Raw genomic sequence first — 26,995 nt, 5'->3', positions numbered from 1 at the left:
TGCGCTCCATCCCCGGACTCTGAACCCTCAATTCAGCCGCATGGCGAAACACAGCACCCACCACTTTTAAAATCCCGGGCCGTGACGTTACGTCACGCCCGGGTGTCTCCTTTCCCACCGGTTTGAGCATGCTGCACATGGCAGCAGCCAGCAAGGGGGATGTGACCACGCACGTCCAGGTTGGCCCGGTGCCCCGGGTCCCAGATTTCTAGTTCTGGGCGTATCGCCCTCCTTTGCCCACAGATCAGTCTCTCTGTTGTTGGCTTTGTCGGTTGGCTCTAGCTGGAATCTTCCTCCGTCACTCCTCGACACGAGTAAGAGGGGAGGGGGGGCCCAGGCCCACCCTCACTCATGGGCCTCAGCCCAGGGCCCTAAGGAATTGGACCACGTTGTGGTCCGAGTGTGACTGGCAGGACTGCCCGCCTAAACTCACCAGCCCACGGGCCTTAATCACAGCCCTGCCCTGGGCTACTTCCTCTCTCCTCCCCCTCCAGTCACTTCGGTCGGGGTTCGTGTTCTGCTTGCCTCCACGGGGCCCGTTCCTCCGGCCGCTCAAGCAGCCCTTTCCCTCCCATTATTTCACGGGAGGAGGATGACAGCCCGGATCCCGCTTGCCGCAACTGGGGCCCCACAGCTCCCTCCTGCTTCGGCGTTCCGCGACTTCCCTTTCCCCTGACTGGGCGGTGCTTAAATCGCCCACTGCTTCCAGCGCTGGGCGGGGCACAGCCTCCGTAGCGTGGGGTCGTCTCCTCCACGCCCCTCTCAGCTGCCGTGCCCCCGGAGCACCTGGCGCATGGCTGGCAAGGGTTCCCCCACAGTCCCAGCAAGGCGCTTCCCACGGGGGATCCAGTGCAGGGTCACGGGCCCCCGTCACAGGGGAGCTCAATGGAGGTTGCGCACAGCAGGGACGGGCAGGTGACACTCTGGGGCCGGGGTGTGAGGACGCATGCGGAAGGGCGGGGCCCGCTCCAGCTCCAAATATTGGTGGAGCCTGGGCACCATGAGCCCATACAGCTCGCCACCCATGGCAGCAGCCATGGAGAGGTGTTTCTTACCTGACCCCAGTTGATGTGGTGAGAGTGGGCAGGGGAAGTTCTCTCTTCCCGGGGCAGCCTGCATACTGAACCCTCATCACCAGCCCCATCCCAGAGCAATGATTTAAATGAAGCATGTACATTTTCATTTTATTTTCCAAAACACAAAAGTAAGTAATTTAAGGACCCAAGACACACTGGGTAAATCTTCTAGTAATGAATAAAGCATTGTTCAATCTGTTTGAAGACAAAATATTAACAGAAAAAAATAAAGCAACATGCATTACATAAAAAATTGATTGTGAATTATTCACCAGCCCTGTCATTATCCAATAGTGCACTCAAGGCCAAATCCAAGTCTCACTGAAATGAATGGGCACGTTTCCATTGACTTTACTGGAAGATGAACCTGTCCATAATCTGGAATTAGTATTTTGGATTCTAGAGCAGCAGCCAAAAGCAGTCCAATTTCTCAGAGTCCCTCATACACCGTCAGTTATCATGGACTTTGACAGAGATTTTGAAAAACACTCAGCATTGGCCTCTCTCTGCTCACTGAAGTCAACTGGAGTTTTATCACTGTCGGAGGACAGTTAAGTCCAATGCTGCCCGCTTTTGAAAATCCCGCTTGTAAGGTAGATGTTAACAGATTAGAGATTTAACAAAAACACGCACACAACTCACCACTTTGAAATGAGCCTTCAACGTCAATTCTCATCTCTACAAATCCAGGAGTAATGACATCTGAAGCTAATGCTGGAAATCGGATGACATTTGTGTATCATAAAATAATTCAATCATCTGATGTTCAGGCTTCTTATAAAGCTATGGATTTAATTTTACGTTCTTCTGTTGGCCTGTTCGGTTTTGTAAGGAGCTTATCAGAGTGACTTCTATTTTTCTGTGAGAATGTGCATACTCTTAACAGTCTGCAGAAAAAAAAACACTGTGCTTCTCATAGTCATAGAACAAAAATATGGAAAAATAAATGAGATGTATGTTTCGATATACAATACTTCAGCTTGCAATATGCTAGTGCAGCTAGAAGAGGGAACATATTTTCATTACAAGCCCTTTTATTAAAAACACAGCTAAAGACATACCATCATGTTCATACAGGAAGATGCATTGGTAGCATCATATCAGGCAAGGGAATTAAGATTTGAAAGGAATTCGATTGTGACAACAAGTGAATGTAAGGATGAAGGGCAATTAAAAGCTTGCACCAAACTTTTCAACTTTGCTCTCTAAAAAGAAAACAAACGATAATGAGTTTGATTTAACCAGACTAAAAATGGAGTCTCATCTACTAATCACTTGGAACAACAAATCGAAGACCTAATTCTGGCTCAAAGTTATACTCCTCACAACCTCATGGAGTTTGGCTCAACATTATTGATGTATTTTTAAAAATAAACCCATACACCCTGCTAGTCATCCAATTGCAATTTGAACTGAAGAGACTCAAGTTGTCTTCCACCCCAGAAAGTGAATTTCTTAGAACACTTCCAGCACTGTTAGCCAGAATAGATAGCTAAGTCATTGTGAGCCAAACGGATCCCCAGCATAACTGCAACATCTCTCTAAGGGTATGTCTACACTACAGCACTAATTCGAACTAACTTAATTCGAATTAGTTAATTCGAACTAAGCTAATTCAAACTAGTGCATCTAGACCTAAAAACTAGTTCAAATTAGCGTTTTGCTAATTCGAACTAGCATGTCCACATTGAGTGGACCCTGAACCGGGGTTAAGGATGGCCGGAAGCAGTGCCAGCAGGGCATCAGATTAGGACTTAGAGCGTGTAGCTGCTGTTTCAGGCTAGCCGAGGGCTGTGCGTAAAGGGACCCGACCCCCACCCCAGACAGACAGTTCTCAGGGGTTCCCCACTCGCTTGTCTAACTCGATGAGGGATGAGCAGTCCTGGCTTGGAGTGCCCTGAGTGCCCACACTCGGCACATCACAGCACTCAGCCATCAGCCCGGCTGCACTTGCCGCAGGCTGCCATCAGTGGAGGGGGATCAATTCGGGGGCTGCAGAAGAGCTTCCACCCCAAGGAGCCCACAGAGCCACCCCAGGCCTCCCCATCGGGGGCTCGTACCCCATTCCTCCCTCACCTCCTTCCACTTACCCTCTCTAGCCCCCCTTCCTGATGTACAAAATAAAGGACACGTGTGTTCAAAAATAGAAACTCTCTTTATTGAACAAAACTCGGGGAGACTGGGAAAAGGAGGTGGGAGAGGGGAAGAGAGAGGGTGAGAGAGGGGAGGGCAACTAAAATGATCAGGGGTTTGGAACAGGTCCCATATGAAGAGAGGCTAAAGAGACTGGGACTTCTCAGCTTAGAAAAGAGAAGACTGAGGGGGGATATGATAGAGGTCTATAAAAGCATGAGTGGTGTGGAGAGGGTGCATAAAGAAAAGTTCTTTATTAGTTCCCATAATAGAAGGACTAGAGGACACCAAATGAAATGAATGGGTAGCAGGCTTCAAACTAATAACAGAAAGTTCTTCTTCACAAAGCAAAGAGTCAACCTGTGGAACTCCTTGCTGCACGAGGCTGTGAAGGCTAGAACTATAACAGAGTTTAAAGAGAAGTGAGATAAAGTCATGGAGGTTGGGTCCATGGAGTGCTATTAGCCACGGGGTAGAAATGGTGTCCCTGCCCAAAGTTTGTGGAAGGCTGGAGAGGGATGGCACGAGATAAATGGCTTGGTCATTGTCTTCGGTCCATCCCCTCCAGGGGGGTCCATCCCCTCCTAGTGTTGGCCGCTGTCGGGAGACAGGCTACTGGGCTAGATGGACCTTTGGTCTGACCCAGTACGGCCATTCTAAGCTCAGGGCTCAGGGTCGGGGGTCTCACTGGACCACCTTGATTTTCATGCACACCTGCTCGTGGGTGGCCAGGCTGGCAGCTATCCTGCCCTAGACGGCCACTTTCCTGTGCCTAGTGTGGAGATCGTGGATGAGGTCCACGATGTCTGCACTAGACCAGGCGGGCGCCCGCCTCTTGCGGACCTGGGCAGGCTCCTGGGAGCCACCAGCCTGGTCCCGGGAAGAGGCGGAGGGCTGGGTGGCAGCGGGTGGCTGGCTCGAGCCGTGCCAGGTGCAGGGTCTGCTGGCTGGGTGCTGGCAGGCTTGCACCTGGCACGGACACCGTAACCAGCCCGTGCCCCTTTAAGGGCTCCGGGGCCGAGCAGAAGAGTTTCCCTGGTGGTGCCCAGAGTGGCCACCAGGGCAAGCTGGGAAGGGCTAGCCTCTCACTAGTTTGAATTAAGTGGCTACACAGCCCTTAATTCGAACTACTTAATTTGAACTAGGTGTTAGTCCTCGTGGAATGAGGTTTACCTAGTTCGAATTAAGCGCTCCGCTAGTTCGAATTAAGTTCGAACTAGCGGTTTGCTAGTGTAGCGCCTATCAAAGTTAATTCGAACTAATTTCTGTAGTGTAGACATACCCTAAGGCACTGGATTAGCATCTGCTTTCACCAGAGCTGAATTTAGCTCAGGTAGGTCAAAAGCATACCTCCTAGCTATAAATGATAGGTTATGTTGCTCCTTTGGAACTGAATCATATCTCCAGGATAAACACAGGTATATGGTATATATTCCCATTTTGTTGCAAAGGGGAGAAAAGCCTTTGCTAACAGATCCTGCTTTTTCAGGCTGTGAATACAAGCATACATATATAAGTTTCGGTATATAAGCCCATGTATTGTACATAATAGACAGTATGTCAACTTTTAAAATGACTGTTCCACTCTGTATCTCTCACCAGCTCAGCTCTGGCGTTATCTCCCTGTATACTAGTGTAAATTATGGACACCAGACAGGCTGAGCTATGAAACTGGCTGTAGAAAACACAATAAAGCCTTTTCCCTTCTATTCTATTTCTCTTCTTCATCTGACATCTCTGTCATGCATTTTAAATGCCACTGTCACACACTTTGACCTTAGCTGGTTATACAGGTTTTAAAATTAGTTGGAAGTTCTAATCAATCATATTGCAATGATGAGGAATAAAAATGCATAGATTTTCATTAGCTTGGTTTGGTGCTTCCTGTTGTGTTCTTGGAGTCCAACTACTACACTCCTCAAGCAACAAATGGAACAGGCTCTGTGTCTGTCAAATCACTGTCCCTTGTGTATGTATAAAGGGAGGAACTTGTCATTAATGATTAACAGGAGCAAGACTAACACAAAGTCCTTCCATTGAATCTGACCGATTCAATTCTGGTGCATTCAGTAGCTGAGTTCAGGTTAGCTGAAAGTTACCAGCACTCGCCAGGCACATGAATGGAGTCTGCTTCTTTAAAGTCACAGGACAGGACCAACTTAAATTATTTCCTGAAACTGCGTGAAGTGAAACAGCTTTACTATCCATTCCCAACAAAATTCCTCTGGGTACATCTACACTGCAATACTATTTTGAAATAACTAGTGCTATTCCAAAATAACATAGCCCGCGTCTACACAGCCGGCAGTTATTTCGAAATAGTGTCAAAATACTGTCAAGCTAGAGGACTTCTTACTCTGACTCCTGTAACCCTCATTGTACAAGGAGTAAGGGAAGTCAGAGGAAGAGTAAGTACTCTACTTCAAAATAAGTGCTGTGTGGACGCTTCCAATTTCCAAATGAGCCATTTTGAAATAAGATTCGCAGTTGACGTAGCTCAATTTGCGTAGCTTATTTCAAGTTAAACCCTGCAGTGTAGACTCACCCTTATTTGCTTCCATGTGAGAGGGATCACATGAGGATTATCTGTTGTGTTCCCTCCCTCTGGGGCATCTGGTATGCCACTGTCAGCAGACAGGATACTGGGCTAGATGAAACTTTTGTCTGACCTAGTATGGCTGTTCTTATGTTCTTAAGAATAAAGCTGTATTGGGTCCACCAGACAACACACTCCCATACTGGATAAGATCACTGGATTGAACATGCTTCTTAAGAGTCACATGTCTAGAGAGAAATAGAGGACAACTCCGTGAGCAGCTAAGCAGCCACAAGAAAATGCTTTTATGTTCACCAAGAGCTTGGAAACAATGTCTTCCAGCTGCCAAATTTACCACTGTCGGCATTTCGTTTTCCTTTGTCATCATCAGTTTTCCAAACTGGCAGCAAATCAAGACAACATCAATTCCAAGTGCTCTGAAATGGAAAGTGAGCTTGTTCCTTTGCTGTGTCTGAGAGTTGCTGCACCAGTTAAGCTCTCCCCCGACTGCCCCACTGAGGAACAGCTGCATCCCTGGGAAGGTCCCTTTATAAGGGATAAAAGGTGAGTCAGCCAGAAGTCTCCAGGCTGTGATAATAAATGAGGCTTAAACAGTGACTTCACTTTTCTTCTGCTTAAATATTGTCAGCACGGTACTTTTCCATCACATGGACCTTACGTCAGCGAGCAAAGCAAACAACATGCAGAATGCCTGCCCTCCTACAGCACGGAAAGAGGGAGTAGGCAAACGTGGGTCACTGCATTGCCTTTTTGTTTTCAGGAAAGAAATACCTACAAAAGTGCCCAGAGAAAAGGTTAAATCTGCTCAGCTACTGCGATAATCCACAGTGATCAGCCAGTGCCTGGGAAATTGCTGCAGCGTGGAACAGAGATGTTTATGATACAGGATAAGATATAGAAGGCTAACTGCTTAACTGATCGGGGCTGAAGCAGGCACCACAGGTTACACACTGGCTCCCCGGCAGCGAAGCCTCCTCCTCAGGAGTGGGGCCGGCAGCATTCCTTTTTGGCCCTGCTCCTGCGGAGGCTTTGCTGTGGGTTCTGCAGTATAAAGCTTTGTACTGCAGAGCCCGCAGTGCATGTACCCATGTAACCACTAGGATTTTTAGTGGTCACACAGTTACATTTTTACATCCCTAACACAGGAGTGATTTTCTTAGTGCTTAGGCCATTATTTCCATGCGTGATACAGGATCATTACATGAGCTGTTTTTTTAGCACATGCAGCTGTTAAACTGATACGTTTAAAAGTATCTGTGTGAAAAGCAGTGCCCCCCAACTCAGCATCCTATTAGATGTGACAGCTAGTCAAGTCCTGGCTAAGAAACACGAGTAGTTTCACACTGGTATGATAGGACTAAATTGTGGCCAGGATTCAACCTGTAAGAACCTTCCCTCCCCCGCCTTTCTACTTTTGCACAGACTGCTTGGATCTTATGTCCAGGCACACAGGAGTCAGCGCATATGGTGCACACTGGGGTGGGAGAGATGGAGGATGGACAGAATCTTCACTGCTCTGGCTAATGCAGCTAAACCAGCCTTGCATAATCCAGCACCAAATTACTACTCCCAATTCTGGAGCAAGAGGGAAAGGAACGGTGTCTCTGAGTCACAATGCCTATTGGGGCTATGCCTGGGTAGCATATTCTGGGCAAACTCGGCTGATTTATAAGAAAAGAAGCTGGTTTGTGATGGGAGTAGCATCATATAACAACTAATCTTACAGAAAAAGTGAAATTTGCATCCACTCTGAGGCCCTTTTACAGTGCCTGAGAAGTGAAAAGGAGTTTAGTGAAAAGGAGACTCACACCTCAAGTCTTTGGATTGTAAGCTTCTCAGAGCAAGGTTCTTGTCTGTGTCTAAAGGCTGTGCAAAGCATTTGAAGTGCCTCTGAAAAGAAACTACCCTGAGAAAAAATTGTATATAGTCACACACACATTAGCTAGAGAGCTAACTAATAATGAAAATCTCTTGCTTTAAAAAGCACATGAAACAAAATGCAATCAAAACTTTTCTGATTTCATGTCAAAAGTTGTGTGCATATGAAAATGAGATACAACAGGACTAATCCTGAAGTCCAAACTGTGACAAAACTCCTTTTGATTTCAATAAAAGATTTACCTGAAAAAAGAGATATTTACATTCAGATAAGTCTTTTCCAGATATAAGTATTTATAACAAGAATGTAAAATAAGTTACCATAACCAGAAACTAAAGAGAAAAATGCCCCATCTTGGGGTTCTACCTACCACAAGCCAAGTGAGGAATCTTGCCTTCCAAGAGTATCTCACACAATGTGCCCACCATATCTCAGTCCTGTGAGAATTCTGAAACTTTACTATGGCTCCAAATGCAACAGTTGCAGAATTCCCCAGGACTAATACCTTCCAAGCAAGCACATTAAGACCGTGTCTTCACTAAATAGAAGATTGACGCTGCCATGATTGAGCTAGAGTTCAATTTAATGAGTATAGTTAAGAATTGATAAATCGAACTTAGCGGGCATCCCCTGCCAGTGGCTCCCATCGGCCTCCTGCTGTGGGGACGGCGGGGAAACTTGAAACAAGGTATGTTGACTCCAGCTACGTAACTAACGTAGCTGGAGTTATGTATCTTGATTTGACCTTCCCTTTTAGTGTAGACCTGATCTCACACAAGGGATGTTACATTTAGATTAATTGGCTAATTGAATAGTTGATAAGGGCACCTCCACCTTTGACGTGTCAGGCTCCACGTGGTGTTTCAAAGCAGCAGCGCCGCATGGAGCCTGGGGTCAGCAGTGGAGTCCCCAGCTGGCCTCGGGCTCCATATGGCGCTCCTGCTTTGAAACACTGCATGTAGCCTGGGGCCATCTGGGCACTCCACAAAGCGGCAAACCCTGGGTTCTGCACAGCGCTGCCTCTTAGAAATGCCACGTGCAGCGCGGGGTCTGGCTCCGGCTTCCACATGGTGCCTCTGCTTTGAAGCACTCCCTCCTCTTCCCTCCCCCTTGCTGCCTCTTTCTGATAGAGGCCGCAAGGGGGGAAGCAAGGAGGGAAGCAACTAGTCGACTAGCATGTTGACTGTCAGATAAGCATTTGCATATAGGATAGTCGACTAGTCATCCACATCCCGACCTCATACCCTTTTCTCTGAGCATGTGCACACTGGCAGAAGGGAGCTGAACTAGAATTAGCCCCTCATTTATTGGGAACCAGCACCCTGATCTTTGCCCATTAGAGTAGCAGTTCTTAAAAAGAGTTACGCATAGGCCTTCCAGCTGTATATCATCTCACCTACCTATTTGATTAGTTTTACATTAAGCTACATAAAAGGTAGCACAGACAATACCAACTAAAATTTGATACAATTATTTATTTTTATATTGCAATTGATTTGTTTTATAATTGTATAATGCAAAGGAAAGAAGATGGCAATTTTTCAGTACTACTGTGCTATGACTCTTATACTTTTCTGTCTGATTTTGTAAGTGAGTTGTAACTTGGGGGTATGAAAGACAAATCAGACTCCTGAAAGGGGTACAGCAGTCCAAAAAGGTTGAAAGCCACTGCATTAGAGCAACAAGGGCCAGCTGTGGAATTCAAATCCAGATCCAAATTTTCCCAAAGTCCAGAGACAGTATTTGGATCATTGTTTTAATTTAATCCCATCTCTAACAGAGTTGTGATGTTTCCATTTCTTGTCCACTTCATAAACTCTGCCTCGATCAGCAACAACACGAATCAGCAGAGTCCTGTAAATCTATGGGTATCTGCTTTATATCCATGGACCACTTTTGCAAATCATGGATCAGTTATGGACACAATTTTTGCATTTGCAAAGGGCTCTACAGATTAGAATGGCCAATTCTGGGTTTCCATATTCGAATGCAAACTTCCATTTCATGCAATAACAAAATTCTCTATACATTTCTGAACCTGAAAGAACTTCACACTACTGGGAACTAACCTTCTGAAATCTTGTCAGATGCATAGCTCACAGTCTCTGCTTTTAATGAAACAGAATACTTACTAATGGATCGCAAGTCAGTTACTCAATTTCCATAATGTTCTGGCTGAAGCTCATTTAGACTGTTTTCTAAACCTCATTGCCTAAAAAAAGAGCCAAATCTCATAGTGGTTTCAATAAACTGACATATTGCTTACCCTCAGCAGATTTTTATTAAACCACTATTTGTCCAACGGTACAGCTGAATTCCACTTTCAGTTTCTTTGTCAACATGTTAAAGCCCTATCCTGCCTCAGAGTAAGAGACACATGCTTTCCCTGGGCTTTGGCTCACTAGCTCACAGACAATAACTTAAGGCTTTCTGTGTCATTCCAGGGAGTAGGTGAATATTTTTGGCCCGACAAAGTCTCCTGGTCAGATCCCTTGTGCTCATTCCTCAGTCCCTGGCCTAATTCAAGTGCCTGGCACTGGCCTCAACTACACAAAGCAGCTAGAAAGTTGCCTTAAAAGGGAAGCTGATGACCCTAACTACATATTCTTCATTATGTAACCCTAACCAAAGCAAATGGTGAGATTAAGGATGGAAAGCACATTTGTTACCTGTTGTCACGTGCACTTAGAACTCACACAGGCATGCACTTCTAAAGGACATTAAGAGTGTGTCTAGACTACATGGCTCCATCGACAGAACCAAGCGGCGATTTAAATAATCGCCGCTTCATTTACATCAAAATGGCTGCCGCGCTGTGCCGACTATCAGCTGATCCAGTACAGTGGGCAGTCTCGACACTCCGTGGTCAACAAGGGAGTTTCACGAGGCATACCAGAGTGGTCAACAAGGCCTTCCCTTGTCAACCCCGGAGCGTCTAGACTACCCGCTGTTCTGGATCAGCTGATCGTCGGCATAGCGCGGCAGCCATTTTGATGTAAATGAAGCGGCGATTATTTAAATCGCTGCTTCATTTTGCTATGTCTAGTAAACTCATTTACATTGTTCTGTCGATGGAGCCATGTAGTCTAGGACACACCCTAGGGTCAGAAATACTTGGAAACAGACCTGAAGATCCAAAGTTGGGTAAAGTCTAGCTCCAAACTCCCCCTCCCCCCAGACCTGTCTCTAAGAGGGGTTCAGACTGACTCACCAATCAAGCTCTAGGATGGATAGGTAACTGCTGTTGAAGTGCCAAATATCATAATTGCCATTCTTCCGCCCCTCTTAATCTTGAGGCTGTAAGGATCTGTCTCTGAACTCAAGCCCATCACCAGTTAAGACAGAAATTCTTTTCTCCCTCCACCCAAAATTACTTTGTGCTCTTTCAGTATATTGTAAAAAAGAGATATCAAGAGAGCCTAGTGCTGTGGACTAGCAAAGTTAGGAATGGACCAGGCATTCAGGTTGCAATGCTAGTGAGATCTAACTACTGATGTACAGTCCATCTCTAGCAGAAAAACCTCACTATGCTATGTGGAATTACACACGCTACTAGTCTGTTGCCCAGCATAATGAGGAAGCAATGTAAAGAAGAGGAAAAGTATATCTGTACAGTGAAAGAAATCAGGGGAGGCTTGGGAAAGAATCCAAAACTCAAGATGAGAGACTTGATGGAGAAATAAAATTACTTGGCCCATAATACAATAATTAGATTTTAAAATTCTTTAAATTTTCGAGTAAATATAATCATCCCCATTTTATGGATGGGAAAATGAAGATGCAGAGCCCTTAAAAGGCTTGTCATGGCCACAAAGCAAGTCATTAACAGAGATGGGGTGGAGCTCCACTGAGGCCAATGGCAAAACTCCCACTTACTTCAACAGACTGAGGATTTCACCCCAGATTCTTGACCCTGTGCTGCACGTGTTGTACCACGCTACTTCCCTTTCCCTTTCGGGTGAGGCTATTAACCCAAAGCAGAAAAAATTATGCAATCCATGTGACGCAAACAGCACAGCCAACAGAGGAGTGGGAGATAGCTGAAATAGAGAAATAGAAGATTTGACACAGAAGTCTGAGAAGAAAGCCAGCAAAACAAACAAATGCATCAAATTAGGGAAGATAAACAAAACTGAGAACAGACCCAAGTAGTTTAAAAACAAAACAGCCAAAGGTCTAATTAGAAATAGTTTTGCCTTTAAAGCAAAAACAAAAAAAGAAAAAAGCTGTAATTTTTTTTTCTAACAGTGTTTCCACATTGACAATTTCATAACTTAATTTATATTTTCCCCCTTTCTGCTTGTGGTTGGAAAAGTTCACAATAAATTGCCAGGTATGCCATGCCAAGCCAAGCCTGGACATCAGTTACAAACTGACACACAGCCCACTGCTGGAACCAAAACCAAGGTTCTTCTCTTTCCAAACTCATTCCTCAGTAACAGCTACCTCTGCCTGCAGCTGCACTGCTATTGACTGTCACCTCTAAGGCCTCATTCTGCTTTGGATAAATCATTCTGGACGTATGTTAGCTTGATCCATCAGACCTTATTTATTCTGCGGGGAAGAGACGGGAGGCTGTTGGCACAACCTTGGTTACACCAGTACAAATCCCACGCATAGATACACTGCTCTGGTGTGAACTGTGACTTGTACTGCTGCAGCTCCCTTCAAGTGAGTTGCCCTGGTGCAAGTCATGGCTAATAATGATACTACACTAGGGGTTTGCCGCACAGTCCCTCTCCTAATCAACCCAATGCCAAAAAACAATACAATACAGACAAGACCTCTGTGGTCTTCTCCTACCCTCCCACTCCATAACATTTATTTTTAGACCCGTATCCACTCCAGGGCCCAGAGCTGCCTTACCATGAGGCGAACTGAGGCAGCCGCCTAAGGTGCCAGACTGTTGGGCAGTACTAGGACCCAGAGTGCAGAAAATTGTCTGCGCTGATGGTGCATATGTATTCTCTCTGCCGTAGAGTAGAACAGGAAGAAGGCAGAATTGAGACCTTTCAAAGTTTTGACCCAAGCGAGGGGGCATGGGGACATCATTTGAGCTCCCCACCTCAAGTGCCAAAATGTTGTGGGCCAGTCCTTGCCAGGGCCCCAGTACTACTGCAGCCTTGGACACAAATGTATTTAAAGCCTTCAAATGCTAGACTGAGAACTCTCTAGGGCTGAGAGACTCCTCTTACTTCTTCGTACACTGCCTAGTCCTAAGGTGCCATTTCCACCCCAATAGCAAAACCAGGCCTATAAAGAGACTATGTGGAACTGGAACTGGATGGACACTAATTTGTTAATTTGTATTCCAAAGCAATATATCTGGCAATGCTTCCCAAAGAAGACCAGAATCAAAGAAACAGTGTTGTCTTCAAAGCATCAATAAAAGCCTCAGCTTTGGATGTTGTACCAGCTAGCCACAAACACAGAGGCAACGAGAGTATCATTGCAGCAGGGAGCAGTAGCTGGTACCACTTCTCAGCTCACATGATTACATTGAGCTCCAGTCCAGACCTGTGTCCATTCCAATGTGCTAGGGGCTGTATCTATGTGAGGTAAGAGTCCCTGCTTAGAGTCTAAGAGACCAGACAAAAGGGTGGGAGAAATGGATGCAACACATAAGAAGGAAACTGGAAAGGAGGCATACAGAAGTGACTCGCCTAAAGTCCCACCTATATTTAATCCAGGTTTCCTGGTCCTAGTCTGGGTCTTAACCACAAATCCTTCCTCTCCAGACTGATCCATCCTAAGTGAAATAAGCCAATGAGCAGCAGCAGCTCTACAGACACCTCACGTGAGGAGTGACCAGATGTGTTCTCACATGCGGCTCTCTCCAGTCCCTGCTAGCATCATCCTTAGCCTAGCACATGCTCTTCTGCTCTCCAGTTGCTAGAAATCTAAGACTCAATTCCAAGACTAAAGCAATCTTTTCTGGAGTTTCTGTGACAAAAGTTGGGACATAAAAATAATCCACAGAGACGGATCTTTTACACTTCCCAGTCAGCAATGGACTTACCGATCCAACGTATCCTGAGGCACTTTACTTCCTCCAACTCTGTTGGTGGCACTGGCATTCTTGTTGGCTGTCATGGTCATTTCTGCTGTCTCTAGGTCTAGATACCTGCAAGAAACCAAGTCAGACGAATTAAGCTTAAATAGGCCTGAATTGGCAATTAAGCTTTCCAAAGTACTAGAGATAATATTCCCAAGATCCCATGTCCACAATGGGCAAAATCCAGAGCTTCTTCTCATTTTGCAAAATCAAAACTCCAGACACAATGAGATTCAGATTGGAATCACATTTTTCAGACCCAAAGTTGAAGAGATATGTGCATGGGAGTTGGATATATGTCTGATTTTGGCCTATGTCTGTTATCATGGAGATGAACCTTGATTTTACGAAATTTCACTAATTGTACTAGACTCTCTGCTTGCACAGAAATCAGTAGCTCCAGCAAGTGACACTGGCAAATGATAAAGAGGAGACAAAAATTCTGGCTGTTCTTAAAAAAAAAAAAGCTAAAAAACTTTACATTTTGTATCCACACTACACGTTTTTGAACACAGCTACAAGCATATTACAAAATCAGGCTCAAACCTGTTGGTTACTTGATGAGATCCACAGATGGTTCTGACTAACTCCTCTGGCAGTCATGAGATTATTTAAGTAAAGCTGCCTTGAGATACTAAAAGGCAATAAAACTGATTCTGCCTTCCTGCTCTGAAGAAAGGTGGTAATAACTTCTAGTTATTTCCTAGAGTTCTGGGAGATGGGATCTGGGAACAAACCAAAAGCCAGAAATTACATTTGAATCACAATGAAAAATATACATATCCAATTATTATTCTAGAATTTCCAATCTGAACATTCCTGAGATTATAGATTCCTTATGGACAGCCTGTTGTAATAGAGCATCCAAAAACTGTTAAAATAGACACATTTTGATTGTTCTGTTTTATGACCAGGATGTACAAAGAATAAACAGAATCCTGTAGCAATATCTATGTGAAGATGACCTTGCTAAGGTAGTCCCATGAAACAGATAGACAAGAAAAAATGATTAGATTAGATTAGATTAGATTAGATTAGATTAGATTAGATTAGATTAGATTAGATTAGATTAGATTAGATTAATAGATAGACCAACAGACAGAAATCAACTTGCTTCTCAATTGCAAAGGGGCTTAGATGTGTAAAGCAGGAATTGCTGAGCAAAAGACAAATTCTAGAAAAAACCCTCTGTGATAAGCAAGGGCGAGGTGGTGACTAGTAACTCTATCGTTCTGCATGTCCCACAAGTATATGAGGAGGGAATGCCCAGGAAAAGCTGAAATGTCCAGGCAGTCATGCTCCCAAGAGCAACATCACCACATACTGGCTAAGAAAAATCCTGTTGCTGAGGTATTGATACCGCCCATATCACAGTGACATCAATGGGAATTTGGTGCAGAGATCAAGGGCAGAATATAACCCCTAAGTAAATGGGTCTAATTCTAATTCAAGACATGTGACTGGTGAACTTCTCCATCACACACCTCTTCAACCTAGATACCTGGCTCTGTAGACTGGCTGCACTAGTCCTACGTCATTAGTATATAGCAGTGCTCTATTTACAGTTGCTTTAGTGGCATTTCTTTGACTTCGTCTACACTTACTGGGAGATCGCTGCTGTGGAGATTGATCTCCCAGAGGTCAATTTAATGGGTCTAATAAGGATGCACTCTATTGACCATTGATTTTGCTCCTTTCAACTGCTGTGCTCCACCAGGTTTCAAGGAGTAAGGGAAGTCGACAGGGAAGTTTTTTCCATTAACCTCCCCCTGCCCTCCGCAGTGGGGATGCTGCAGTAACTTGGACTAAAGTATGTCGACTCCAGCTACACTAGTCACATAGCTGGATTTATGTGCCTTAGTTCAACTTTGCCCTCTAGTATAGATCTGGCCTTAGCTGTTTCAGAAATAATGTGCCAAATGGGGAACCCTACCTTTAAATGATACACAACAAAATTTTAAATTAATCTGCAGCATCCCTCAAGACAAAACAGAGGTACAGTACAGTAAACAGTAAGTGGTATTTTATTTCGGATGCTGGGCACTCCCAAACACTAGGTCTCAATGGCTTTTGAACTCTCAGTTTCGTATGCATTTGGAGCTTGTGTCGCTGAGTTGCCACCCAGGGACTACTTAAGGCCTGACCAGAATTGCTGATTATGGAGCCCATTAATAGCATAGTTAATGTAAAAATAAAAAAATATTACAAGACACGCTGTTTACCTAAACCCATAATAAATCAAGGCTGCTTGAAAAGCTACCTGTAACATGATGCTGAAAAATGAGCTGGGTGCTGACAACACATAAAGCCTTGTGCAATCATACTCATCCCTGCGAAGAGGACATTTTCTAAACTGTTTTATTCCACACAATTCTACTGCAAATAAGATCACAGAAAATTCCTGAGGTATGTAGCTCAAATTGTAGAATTAACTGCACTAACTACAGATTCCAAGAGTTTTTTGATTGTCTTGTGCATAACAGCTTTCCCAGATCAGATTAAGGTTTTTTCCAGTCACTGATCTATCTTTTTTTTTTTGCACTAAAGCTCCCCAAATTCCACTAACATTTTTATTATACTTTCCAGCTAGAAGAGCTGCAGTGAAATGCCTGGGAACAATTGGGCTTCTTTGGGAAAACAAATAAAAACTCTGAAGTTAGCAAAGCTTTCGAGGATTGCAAATTCCACAGTGAACCAACAGCTTAATAGTACATTCACGAGTTCTTTTACCGGGATAGACTGTCTGAATTGCTAATACAAGGTGATGAAAATAAATGAAATAAATGCAGCATAATCTCAAATGATGATCTTTTCTACACCTGTGCTACAGTCAAAAGTTCAAAATGTACTTTTCTATTACAAACTAAGATGGCCTGAACCAATTTCAACAAACCTGGGATGCAAATCATTTATAAAGTTGCTACAGAGTATCGTAATACTTAGGAAAGATACACCAGTCTCACACACACACAATGAAAAGTATTGTTGTTTGGAGCATCTTTGCAGCCCTATGAAACTTCATATCAATGTTTCTCATAAAAAATGTGTTAACTTAAGCTGTATTTCAAAGCTATCAGAAGCTCTCTGAACTAACTTTTTTGTCTAGAGATGGCTTATTTTCAGTAGAAAAGGATGCAGTTTTTGAGAAATTCACAAAATATTGAAAATTTAGAGGCAAAGTTTTAAGTTCAAAATACAATGCAAGATTTCCAGCAGTTTTACATTTCCTCGTGAATAGTTTGCACGGCTGTATTCATTTCTTATTTATTTATTTAATCATTTATTATTATTTATTATTTATTTTGGGATGAAGAGCTTCCCTGAATTCAGTGGTTTGGGGGCTAAACAGGGATTATCACATGCATCTTTTACTGTTTTGTCATTGCACAAGTTAAGACATATCCTAAAACCAATAGGAAAACTCAGCTGAAACAGCAGATTTCTCTTTGGCTTCCACCTAAAGTCATCAATTGGCTCAGCCTCTCCAAAACAATCCAGAGGCAGTGAAAAATGCCTGACCCTCCGGGAGCTTCTGCCTAAAACTCTGAGTTTGTAGCAAACCCCCATTTGTCTGACTTTGGATTTTATTATGAAAAATTTACAGATTTTTCTCCTCCTTAACTTGCCTTGAAACTATCCCCATTTTGAAAAACACAGCCAAACTAAATGGATAGTCCTGGAATGACACCATAAAACCAGCTAACACTAACTTACACACGCTGAGGTCATTAGTAGAATACCATCAGGACAGGGCATTTCAGATATTCAGTGCACTCTTTAACTTAATGAGAGAAGTCCATCTGTGGTGTAACTCTGTTGCAGTGAAACTAAGGAGAAATATAGCCAAAGGCATCTGGTTTCCTTTGTAAAGCAATCCCTGTCCCAATAAGTATCAGCTGCAATTTAGCAAAGCATTTAAGCATATGCTTAACTTTAAACATATTTTTGACAGCCATTGACATCAGTGAAATGGAAGTACATGCTCAAGTGCTTTGCTGGATGACAGACTGCCTCTCGCTCAGTGCCTCTGGGAGCAACAAGAAGACCCAAACAATGGCAAAAAATAGGCAAGACCTACTAGAAGTAGAAATACCTAAAGGAATCTGCCTAGTGAAGCCCATCTGTAGTCTCTGTATTAAAGTAATATAAATAATGCTAGGACAGTCAAAGGTATATCTGCCATCACATTTTGTTGCAATAAACACCAACAAATGTTTATAAATAGAAGACTGGGGGGATAATTTTTTCAATACACAATATTAATTATTAATGAGAATTTGGGCCAGAAGCACATGTCATTAACTTCCAAGTAGGTGAGGCTCTGATAGGAGGATGTAACCATAATGGCTCTCAGGAGAAGTATGCAGAGGAAAACCGACTGTATCCCATGAGGCTGTTCTTCTACTGGACAATTACGAATACAGCAGTGAAGAATCCATTTTCAGAATGGTACAACACAGCCTGGTTAACACAGATTTCTACAAATACACACCAATTTAATCAACGTGTTTATGCATAAAGGAAGCTTGTCAGCCCTCATTCATCCATCTGATGCCAGAAGCCCAGAAAGCAAGACAGACTTGGCGAGGAAGCGGCCATGTTATCTAGTGGATGTTATGAATATTTATTTCTCCTGGATATCTGTGAATTCCAAATGGTGAAGTTTGTACCCAATATTCATATTACAGATACAGTTTTTACTAACAGCTTCACATTTGTGGTTCAAAAAATTAACAATAGGGCTGTCAATTTATCTGCATTAATGCCTGTGATTAGTGCAAATCAGGGTTAATGCGTTAAAAAAAGCAATGCGTTAATCACAGGCGTTAATGCTGCGCTGCCCCTTAGAAGTGCGGTTCCAGTGATTCAACGGGGCAGTGCTGAACGGAGCCCAGGGTCAGCTGGGGATTCCAGCTGATCCTGAGCTCCCGCAGTGCTGCACCTTGGAAACACTGCCGTTGCGTTTCAAAGAAGCAGCTGCAGTGCGCCTGGGGTCAACTGAGGACTCCAGCTGATCCCCAGCCTCCACAGCACTGCCCCTTTGAAACGCCGCTGCAGCATTTCAAAGGGGCAGCACATGCAATTAATCTTGTGATTATTGCAATTACATTTTTTAATCATAGGATTAATCACAATTAATTTTAAATCACTTCACAGCCCTAATTGAGAAGTATATGTAAAGTCCTTTTTCCATCTAGTAAAGTAGATCTAGCTATTTAAGAAATAAGTTAAAACTCAGAGTTAGACTCCATCCAGTTCCTTAGGTGCACATAGAAGAGTGTGTGTTGCACAGGCACTGCTAGCTAATATTTTTACTCTTGTAATTCTGATGTTGCACTAATTGCTTTTGGAGCTGTGTTGTGAGCTGGTGAGGTAAGTATCAAAGTGTTTGTCTGTCTGTGAATATTTGTTTGTGTGTTTGGCGGTTTGAAAAGAGCAGCAGTTGGAAAGTTTGAAAAGTGTGAATTGGGAATGCTTAGTTTCAGGGGCTGATTGAATTAGAGACAAGGGATAACAGTGGATGAGAAGCTGGTAGCACCGGCTTCCTGTGGCCCCCTATGCAGGAAGGCAGCAGGGGGAAGGAAGTCCTTGTCTGTGCGACTGACTTGGCTGTTTGGGGGAGGGGAAGAGCAGCCCACGTTTCTTCCTAAGACCCGGATCTGGCGCACAGCTGCAGGTTCCCCAGGTACCAGCCAAGCTGTCCCTGTCCCCTGCCCCTGGACAGACATCCACCAAAACCCTGCTCCTGCCCCCTCACTCCTGGCCAGACACTTACCCCCAGCTTGTTCCTGTACCCTATTTTCCACCCAGATTCTGTACCTCCATCCCCATCCCACACACTGGCAGCCCTGTCCTGCACACTGGATCTCTCATTTTTGGCCCCACCTCAGAATGTAGAGGGACCCACAAAATCAACTAAACCTGCAACTGCAGAAGAGTTAATCTGGCCTGGGGCTGGAGTGCCAGGGGAAGGAGGTGTCTCAGTTGGGGCCACATCAGTGAGGCTTGGGGTTTTTTGGAGGGGTTGTTTTTTTGCATCTCACTTGTGTGGCCACAACTGACTTCTCTGTGGGTCAGTGGCCCCTGACCCAAAACAGGTTCCCCTCCCCTCTCATAAATAAAGACAACGCTGAAACATTTTGTGTTTGACATAATATTTTCTTTAAAAATGAAGCCTGGCCAACCAGCCCCCAATTGGGACCAAACCCCATCTGGCCGCAGCATCATAACACTCCTGCACTCCCCTTCGGCTGAGGTTTGGGGTCTATCATACACCAGAACTCCCTGTCCTGAGTCTCTCACATCCCCAAACTCCTGCACCCCTGTATCCTCAGTCTTCTGCCACAACACTCCTGCACCACCCACACACTGTGCCCTGAGTCCCTCATATACCCCAACCCAAACTCCTGCACCCTCACATCCACAAGCCTGTGACTTGCTTAGCACCTCAACCCTCCACTTGACCCAACACTCTCTTGGAGCCTCCTCCCTGAGCCAGCATCACCTTCTCCACCTTCCTGCTGCACCCAAATTCTCTCCCAGAGCTTGCACCTCTCACCCCTTCCCACACCCAAATCCCTCATTCCCACCCCAGAGCCTGCCCCTCCTGTCTCAACCCAGTGAGAGTGAGTAAGGGCTGGGGACACCAAGTGATGGAGAGGAGGGGAATGGAGAGGGCGGGGCCTTAAGGAAAGGGTGGGGTCTTGAGGAAGAGATGGGGAGTAGATCTTGGCTTGCCCTGACATTTAAAAAGTGATCTTGGGTATAAAAAGATTGGCGATCACTGGCCTAAAGCATGAAAGATTACAGATAGTCCCCAACTTAAGAATGAATTATGTACCAAACACTTGGTAGTAACTTGATCTGTTTGTAAGTCAGACCCCATTCATTTAAATGGGACCGTGCTGTTCGTAAGCGTGGATCGCCGTTCGTAAATCGGGGACTGGCTGCATGGGAGGCTGGTTGTAAGTGCGGATGGTCATACATCGATGCGTTCATAAATTGGGGACCACCTGTATATCCCTTGTCTTAATCTTATTTCTTGGGTTAGACAAATACCTGTGAAGGACTGTGTCATAGTTGACTGCAGTAAAAAACAAGGCTCTTCTTATAACATCAATGTCTCTGAATCTCCTGGTGTGCCCTATGGATTTGGAATCATATTTCATTCATTTCAACACAAGTCTTTCCAGCAAATTTCATTCTCATTTATACTAATAACTGCAAGTTACATTGATGTGGAGGGCCAGATCCTCAGCTTGAGTAAATACATGATGTGAATGGAGAAATACCATTTCAAACCAGCGGAGAAAAGAAGTTCTAAGATCAGGAGGGCACTACAATCACATACCTTAGAATTTACTCTGCAGTTCCTACACTTCAGAAATTTATTCTTTCCTGTTGTGTAAACTGAATACTCTACTAGCACTAGTTCTCGTCAAGCTAGCACACTACAAATAGATGACACCCAATGCAGCACAAGCTGCAAGAAGGGCTAAACACTCTTATTGTATGCCCATCAGAAATGCCAGATATGTACGGCGGGGAGAGCTAGGCACTCCTGCTGCCACCACTACATTCTAGGTCAGGGGTGGCTAACCTATTAAACGAAGAGAGCCAAAACAGCGGCGGAGAGCCACACCAAAGTTGTTGAGGGGGGAAAAAAAACCCTGCCCCTCTAAAAACCACAAAAAGGACACTGCCCCTTTAAAAAACTGTAAGCAGGCTTTTTGGCCACATCAGGCTCCCGTCAGCCACTTGCACCAGGTGAGCACAGGGGGCCTGAGCCAGGGGCCAATTGTAGGGGTGCATAGGGTGGCTTTGCGAGCAATGAGGAAGCTTTGCAAGTCGCACTTTCAAGGGTGAAGGCAGCTCGGGAGCTGCGAGTTGGCCACCCCTGTTCTAGGTCTTCTTGAGCTAGAAATCACATTCCCAGATTGGAGTGGAGAGATACTTTCAGAAAGACATCCAATCCCAATGGAGACTCCAGATGATGATCATTGAACAACCGGGTAGTGAAGCTGAATTTTTCTAACATCAACTTATTGGCATAAATAAAAGCAGAAGATGGCCCTTCACCCCACCCACCTCACTTAGCAGACTTACATGTTTTCATTTTATAGCCTACTCAAAAAATCCTCCCTAACCATATGGTTCTTTTTTGAGCATGGTGAATCCTGTTTGTCTAAGACTGCCCTCATTTCTAAAGCATATATTCCAGTAACTGTACAATTCCAATTAAATGTCCTTGAAGTATGTTGCAATCCTTCAAAGCCATCTCTCTGGAAGTCAGATATATTAGAATTGTTTATCTGTCTGCTTATGAAGAGTCCCGACTCTATTATTTACCAAAGAGCTCTGAACTCACAAAGCCAGAGCTTTTTAACATCTCCAAGATCCTAACCCTCTAACTCAGAACATTGTCATGTTCTAGCATGTAAGTCTTGCTGCGTAATTCTGAACAAGGCCTTTCAAACTGTATCTCAGTTTATTGTGGGCAAAGTGAGTCCTGTCTTAGTTGTTGCAAATATTAATTAACATTCATGAACAGTTCTGAGCTGCTTAGATATGAATGCTGCTATGTACTAAATATGAATCACTGATGTACCAGGGAACAGCTGAGTGTTTGAGACCAAAGGCTTGCATATGTTTCTAAAGCCCCAGTCAAGGCAAATTATTTTCCTCTTACAAGCTCTGTTGATCAAAACAGTATGATGAAATTTTATTGCAGCAGATCTGAAGGAACAGGCCCCCTCCTAAAGGAATATCAGGAACTATTTTCGAGAATTAGAGATTTAATGGGAAGCAAGCCACCAATCCTGTTGTATGTTTTGAAAAATGGTCCCTACACCATAGTATAGTGACTGTATCACTGGAAACAAATAACTAATAATAAATAATAATAAATAAAATAAATAATAATAATAATATGGTGAAATTGTGGACTGATTATTTATTCAGGTAGCAGGAGTTGTTCCGGTTCTATAGGCATCTAGGGGTTAGTTCTACAGCGAGAACATTTTTTCTAATTGATTTGTTTAAGGATAGCTTGCCTGCACTTCAATAACAGCTGCACTGCTAAACTCTCTTCAGTAACAGCTTGGCTTTGGTGGCAGTTTGCCTATTCCGTTCCAGTAAAATAGACTATTATGTTCTCCCAACAGCCACAATGCCCTATTTGGTTAAAAAAAGGAACATCCACCCATGTAAAAATCAGTCAAATGTTTAAAAATTTTAGTGTCTAGTGTGCATCTGTATAGATACCATTTTATAGGGCATTGCTCCCAGGTATTCTGTGTTTTAGCTGGGACTTCTAGGCTGATCCTACCTTGAGGATTTTGACATCAAAGCAGCTTCCTGTGTGGCTCTTCTTGCATGGGGCCAGAAGAAGTGCTGAAATCCAAACATAAGAAAAGGAACATCCAAAATCATGGCAAGGGAAAAATAACTTGTGTTTGCTCACTAAAAACGTGTGAAGAGAAGCACATGTCAAAGATCATGTCAAGATTTAAAAGAGGCAAGTTTGTTTCCTTACTGCAGTTCAATACAAAGGCACGAAGCTAGAAGGAGAGAGAAAATGATCAGAAGAGACACTCATTTTGACTTTTCAGACTAGCTTCCCTATCCTAGGGATGTAATAGTATAGTCGATTAACCGATAAGCAAAAGCTGATAGGTTAATGCCATAGTCCAGTGTTTCAGAAACCTTTTTTTAATAAAGTACCCCTTTAAAAAATTATAAGTACCCCCAGTACCTACAGTTTTCAGACACACAATTTTTTTCTACCATTGCAGCACATTTGTTTAAACAACTTAAATTGTAGCTGGGTGTGTGATGAAATTTTGGGGTGTAAAAAATACAAAAATAATAAAGCTCAGTAAAACAGACAAAAATTCAGTTTTCTCCCCCAGACTTCTCTCAAGTATCCCTAACTGTACTCGTACCACTGGTTGAGAAACACTGCTATAATACACGCATCCCCACCCCCACCCAAACCCTTGCCAGTAAATTTTTTAGCAGGCTGGCCAGCGGCCCAGTTCAGTCCCGACTTACACTGGGTCCTGGACCTACCCCCACTGTGATTCTGCATTTAAAGTATTAGGAGCCAGGTGGGCAGGCAGCTCAGCTCAGTTCTGGCTCGTGCTGGGTCCAGGAGCTCAGACCTTTCCCCCCGGACAGGGGCTGCCCAGGGACTATAGAATAGTCGAGTAACCGCTAAGAATTCATGAGGTTACTCGACTATTCAATTAACCGATATAACATCCCTACCTTATCCATGAAGTTTTATTGTTTGGTAGGTACAGAAATCCATGAGAGAAATAAATACTCATAACATCTTGTAAGTCACATGACAGCTTTCTTGCCAAATCTGTCTTGTTTTCTGGGCTTCCAGCGTTTTCAAGATAATGGCAAGACTGGACAAGACTTAAGGGTTTACAGGGTCAGACCTTTAGATTCCAACAAGGCCAAAATTGATACATGGGCCAAACAATGGACTCCCTGGGCCATCATAGGAGAGAGCTGCCAGGATTTCTGAAAGGCCAATCATCAGGCGGGAAGCTCCAACCATCGTGTACGCTCCGTCTGAGGGAAGTCAGAAGACTGCACACAGGACTGGGCCCAAGGTGGATCATCTGCAGAACACCATAAAGTACATTTTCCTTCTTGATTATAGTTAGGCAGAATTTTATATCTGTAGTTTAGGTTCTATAGCACTAGGCAATTTGCCTGCCAGGGAATACTTGGTTTAAAGCAACAAATGCTCACCCATATTCTCATACTTGCACAGGTGCTCAAAGATAAAGAAAAGGGGGCACAAACAGTGCCCCCCCCATGTCCCAGTGCAAAGTCTGGGTCCAATGTGATCCTGGCACCTCTCTAAGCATTGGCTTTGGGACAGCTAGCTCCACAGCAGCCACCAGCTTTTCCAAAGTGGATGAGGAAAGAGATGGAGCTTTAGCTAGTCCATCTTCTAATCTAGAGCACCCAGCACAGCTGAGTAGGTTTAAAGCACTTGGGGGCCTTCCTCTCACCAGGAATACCTACTGTGACAATTCACAGAACATGCTAGTGTAACCCACTTGCATCACCTTGTTTCTCCACAACTGCCTTTTTCCTGGAACATTAGTCACTACCCAGAAATATGTCACTGTTTAGTAATGAAAATAATGTGACGAGCACTTGGATGCTTGCAGGAAACCACTGAAGAAGCTCCAAGCAAACTGAGCTACATAGCTGTGATGAGCGGCAAGGAGAGAGGCTGCATTCCTTTTCTCAACTATTCCCTGACAGTCCTCTAGGACTACACAGATCTAAACTGGGCATCTCAGAGCTGGAGAAGTGTGGAATTTCCTCTGTATGAGTGACTTTTAAACTCGCATATTTAGAGCAGGGAAAATAAAAAACAATCACCCCATACTGGAACAGATTTCAGTTCCTTACAGAGTGCCTGGGATAAACCAGAACCCTCACAGCCAGAACTTTCAGAAAGGCTCAGCATCCACAGCTGAGGCCAGATTTTCAGATCTGGACCATATTTGAGTGTAAATTTACAATCTTATAATCCTTCTCGATATGCTTCATGATATATTGTGAACTTTAATTGAGTCCAAGCTGAATATATCTCCCATACAAAAATGACAGAAAATCTTCAATCAGAACTCATCACATGAAAAAAGAACTATACTGGCACTCAGTAGTTAGAAACATGCATATGTCGGGTCTTTGCAACACTTATAAATGAAAAGTTATTGCTTCAAAGAATAGTGGTAGAAGTGCTTCAAAGAGGAACTGGTGCCTCAATGAAAACTCTGAACCAGTGTGTATCACTAGCATATCACATATTCTACTTTTCTTCCTTTGTCCTGTCTTTTCCCCAAGGATATTTGCATTAAAACATGAGCTTTGTTTTCTAAAAGCTCATCTGCTCTGATTGCTCATTCCCCCATTGAAATCATAATCCTCTGGATGTAACAGCAAAATAATTTGCACAATAGCCAACTGTCTGTGATGTCACAAATAGAGGATTATGACTTCAGTAGGGAAACGAGTAATAGGGGCAGATGAGCTTTTATGAAACGCAGATCCTTTTTCTGTGCAAATTTCCTTTGTGATAAAGAACAAAGGGGAGAAATGGACAAAAATGGTACATAAAATGACTTGTTTCAAAACAGACTTTTTTTCTCTCTCAAGGTTTTTCATGGGGTTTCAGTAACTCTTAAAAACATGCACTTTACAATTCAAAGCACACTTCATCCTTCATCCTATGCTGCTGCTTCAGGAGCTGTGGAGGAGCATATGCTACAGAGCACACACAAAGGGAACAAAGCTAAGTGGAGGGTCTTGGTATTTCAGAATGAAGCTTCTGAAGATGTTCTCACTGCATTTGTAACCCTACCTACAGCCTGCAATCTAGGACACCCTTGCTTTGAAAAGGCTGGGGATGCTGCTCTTCAGCCTGATCAACTCCCTGGGTAAGAGCTTGGGGTGTGGGCCAGAGAAATTGGAATGCACAGTAAGGGGCAGGCTAGCCAAAGGCCTCTCAGGGTATGTCTACACTACCACCCTAGTTCGAACTAGGGTGGTTAATGTAGGCATTCGAAGTTGCAAAAGAAGCCCAGGATTTAAATATCCTGGGCTTCATTTGCATCTTGCCGGGCGCCGCCATTTTTAAATCCCCCTTAGTGCGGACTCCGTGCCCGCGGCTACACGCGGCACTGAGTAGGTAGTTCGAATTAGGTTTTCTAATTCGAACTACCGGTACACCTCGTTCCACGAGGAGTAACGGTAGTTCGAATTAGAAAGCCTAATTCGAACTACCTATTCCGTGCCGCGTGTAGCCGCGGGCACGGAGTCCGCACTAACGGGAATTTAAAAATGGCGACGCACGGCAAGATGCAAATGAAGCCCAGGATGTTTAAATCCCGGGCTTCATTTGCAACTTCGAATGCCTACATTAACCACCCTAGTTCGAACTAGGGTGGTAGTGTAGACATACCCTCAGGGATGGTCTAGATCAGTGGCTTGCGGACTCAGGGCTCCCCTTCCACCCTGTTTCAGGGAGTCCATGCTGGCGCGCCAACCCTCTGCCTCCCTCCCCGCCACCCCACTTCCCCATGAGGTTGGAGTTCCAGTGTTGGCTTCCCACTGCAGGAAGGGGCGAGTCTCACGGGACAGAGTCGGCCTTAGGGGGTAGGAAGCTCCATGCACTGCTGCTCTCCCTCCCCCTGGCTGGGGACATGGCAGCGCAGGAAACCACTCTCTTAGTGGCTTTTCTCACTGCTCCCACTGGCTAG

General features: G+C 44.2%; 1 protein-coding gene across 17 annotated transcripts in view; it reads right to left on the bottom strand.

Annotated features, from left to right (window-relative positions):
• The window catches only part of DENND2B (DENN domain containing 2B), a 340,796-nt gene that overhangs the window by 171,267 nt on the left and 142,534 nt on the right, over positions 1-26,995 (bottom strand). For 10 of the 17 annotated variants that reach the window (XM_025189963.3, XM_075927977.2, XM_075927976.2 and 7 more), the window contains one exon: positions 13,665-13,769. In XM_025189963.3, the coding sequence (XP_025045748.3) occupies positions 13,665-13,744 (80 nt within the window). In that variant the 5' untranslated portion in view covers positions 13,745-13,769. Of the gene's footprint in view, positions 1-11,521; positions 11,666-13,664; positions 13,770-23,028; positions 23,094-26,995 lie in introns of those variants that run through there. The other 7 variants (XM_025189962.3, XM_025189961.3, XM_075927974.2 and 4 more) reach the window with 2 other exon arrangements.

Source organism: Pelodiscus sinensis, chromosome 5, assembly GCF_052426305.1.
Source record: "Pelodiscus sinensis isolate ZL-2025 chromosome 5, ASM5242630v1, whole genome shotgun sequence".
Classification (NCBI taxonomy): Eukaryota; Metazoa; Chordata; order Testudines; family Trionychidae; genus Pelodiscus; species Pelodiscus sinensis.
The sequence above is the reverse complement of the archived record's forward strand: the minus strand, read 5'-3'. Positions and strand labels throughout refer to the sequence as shown.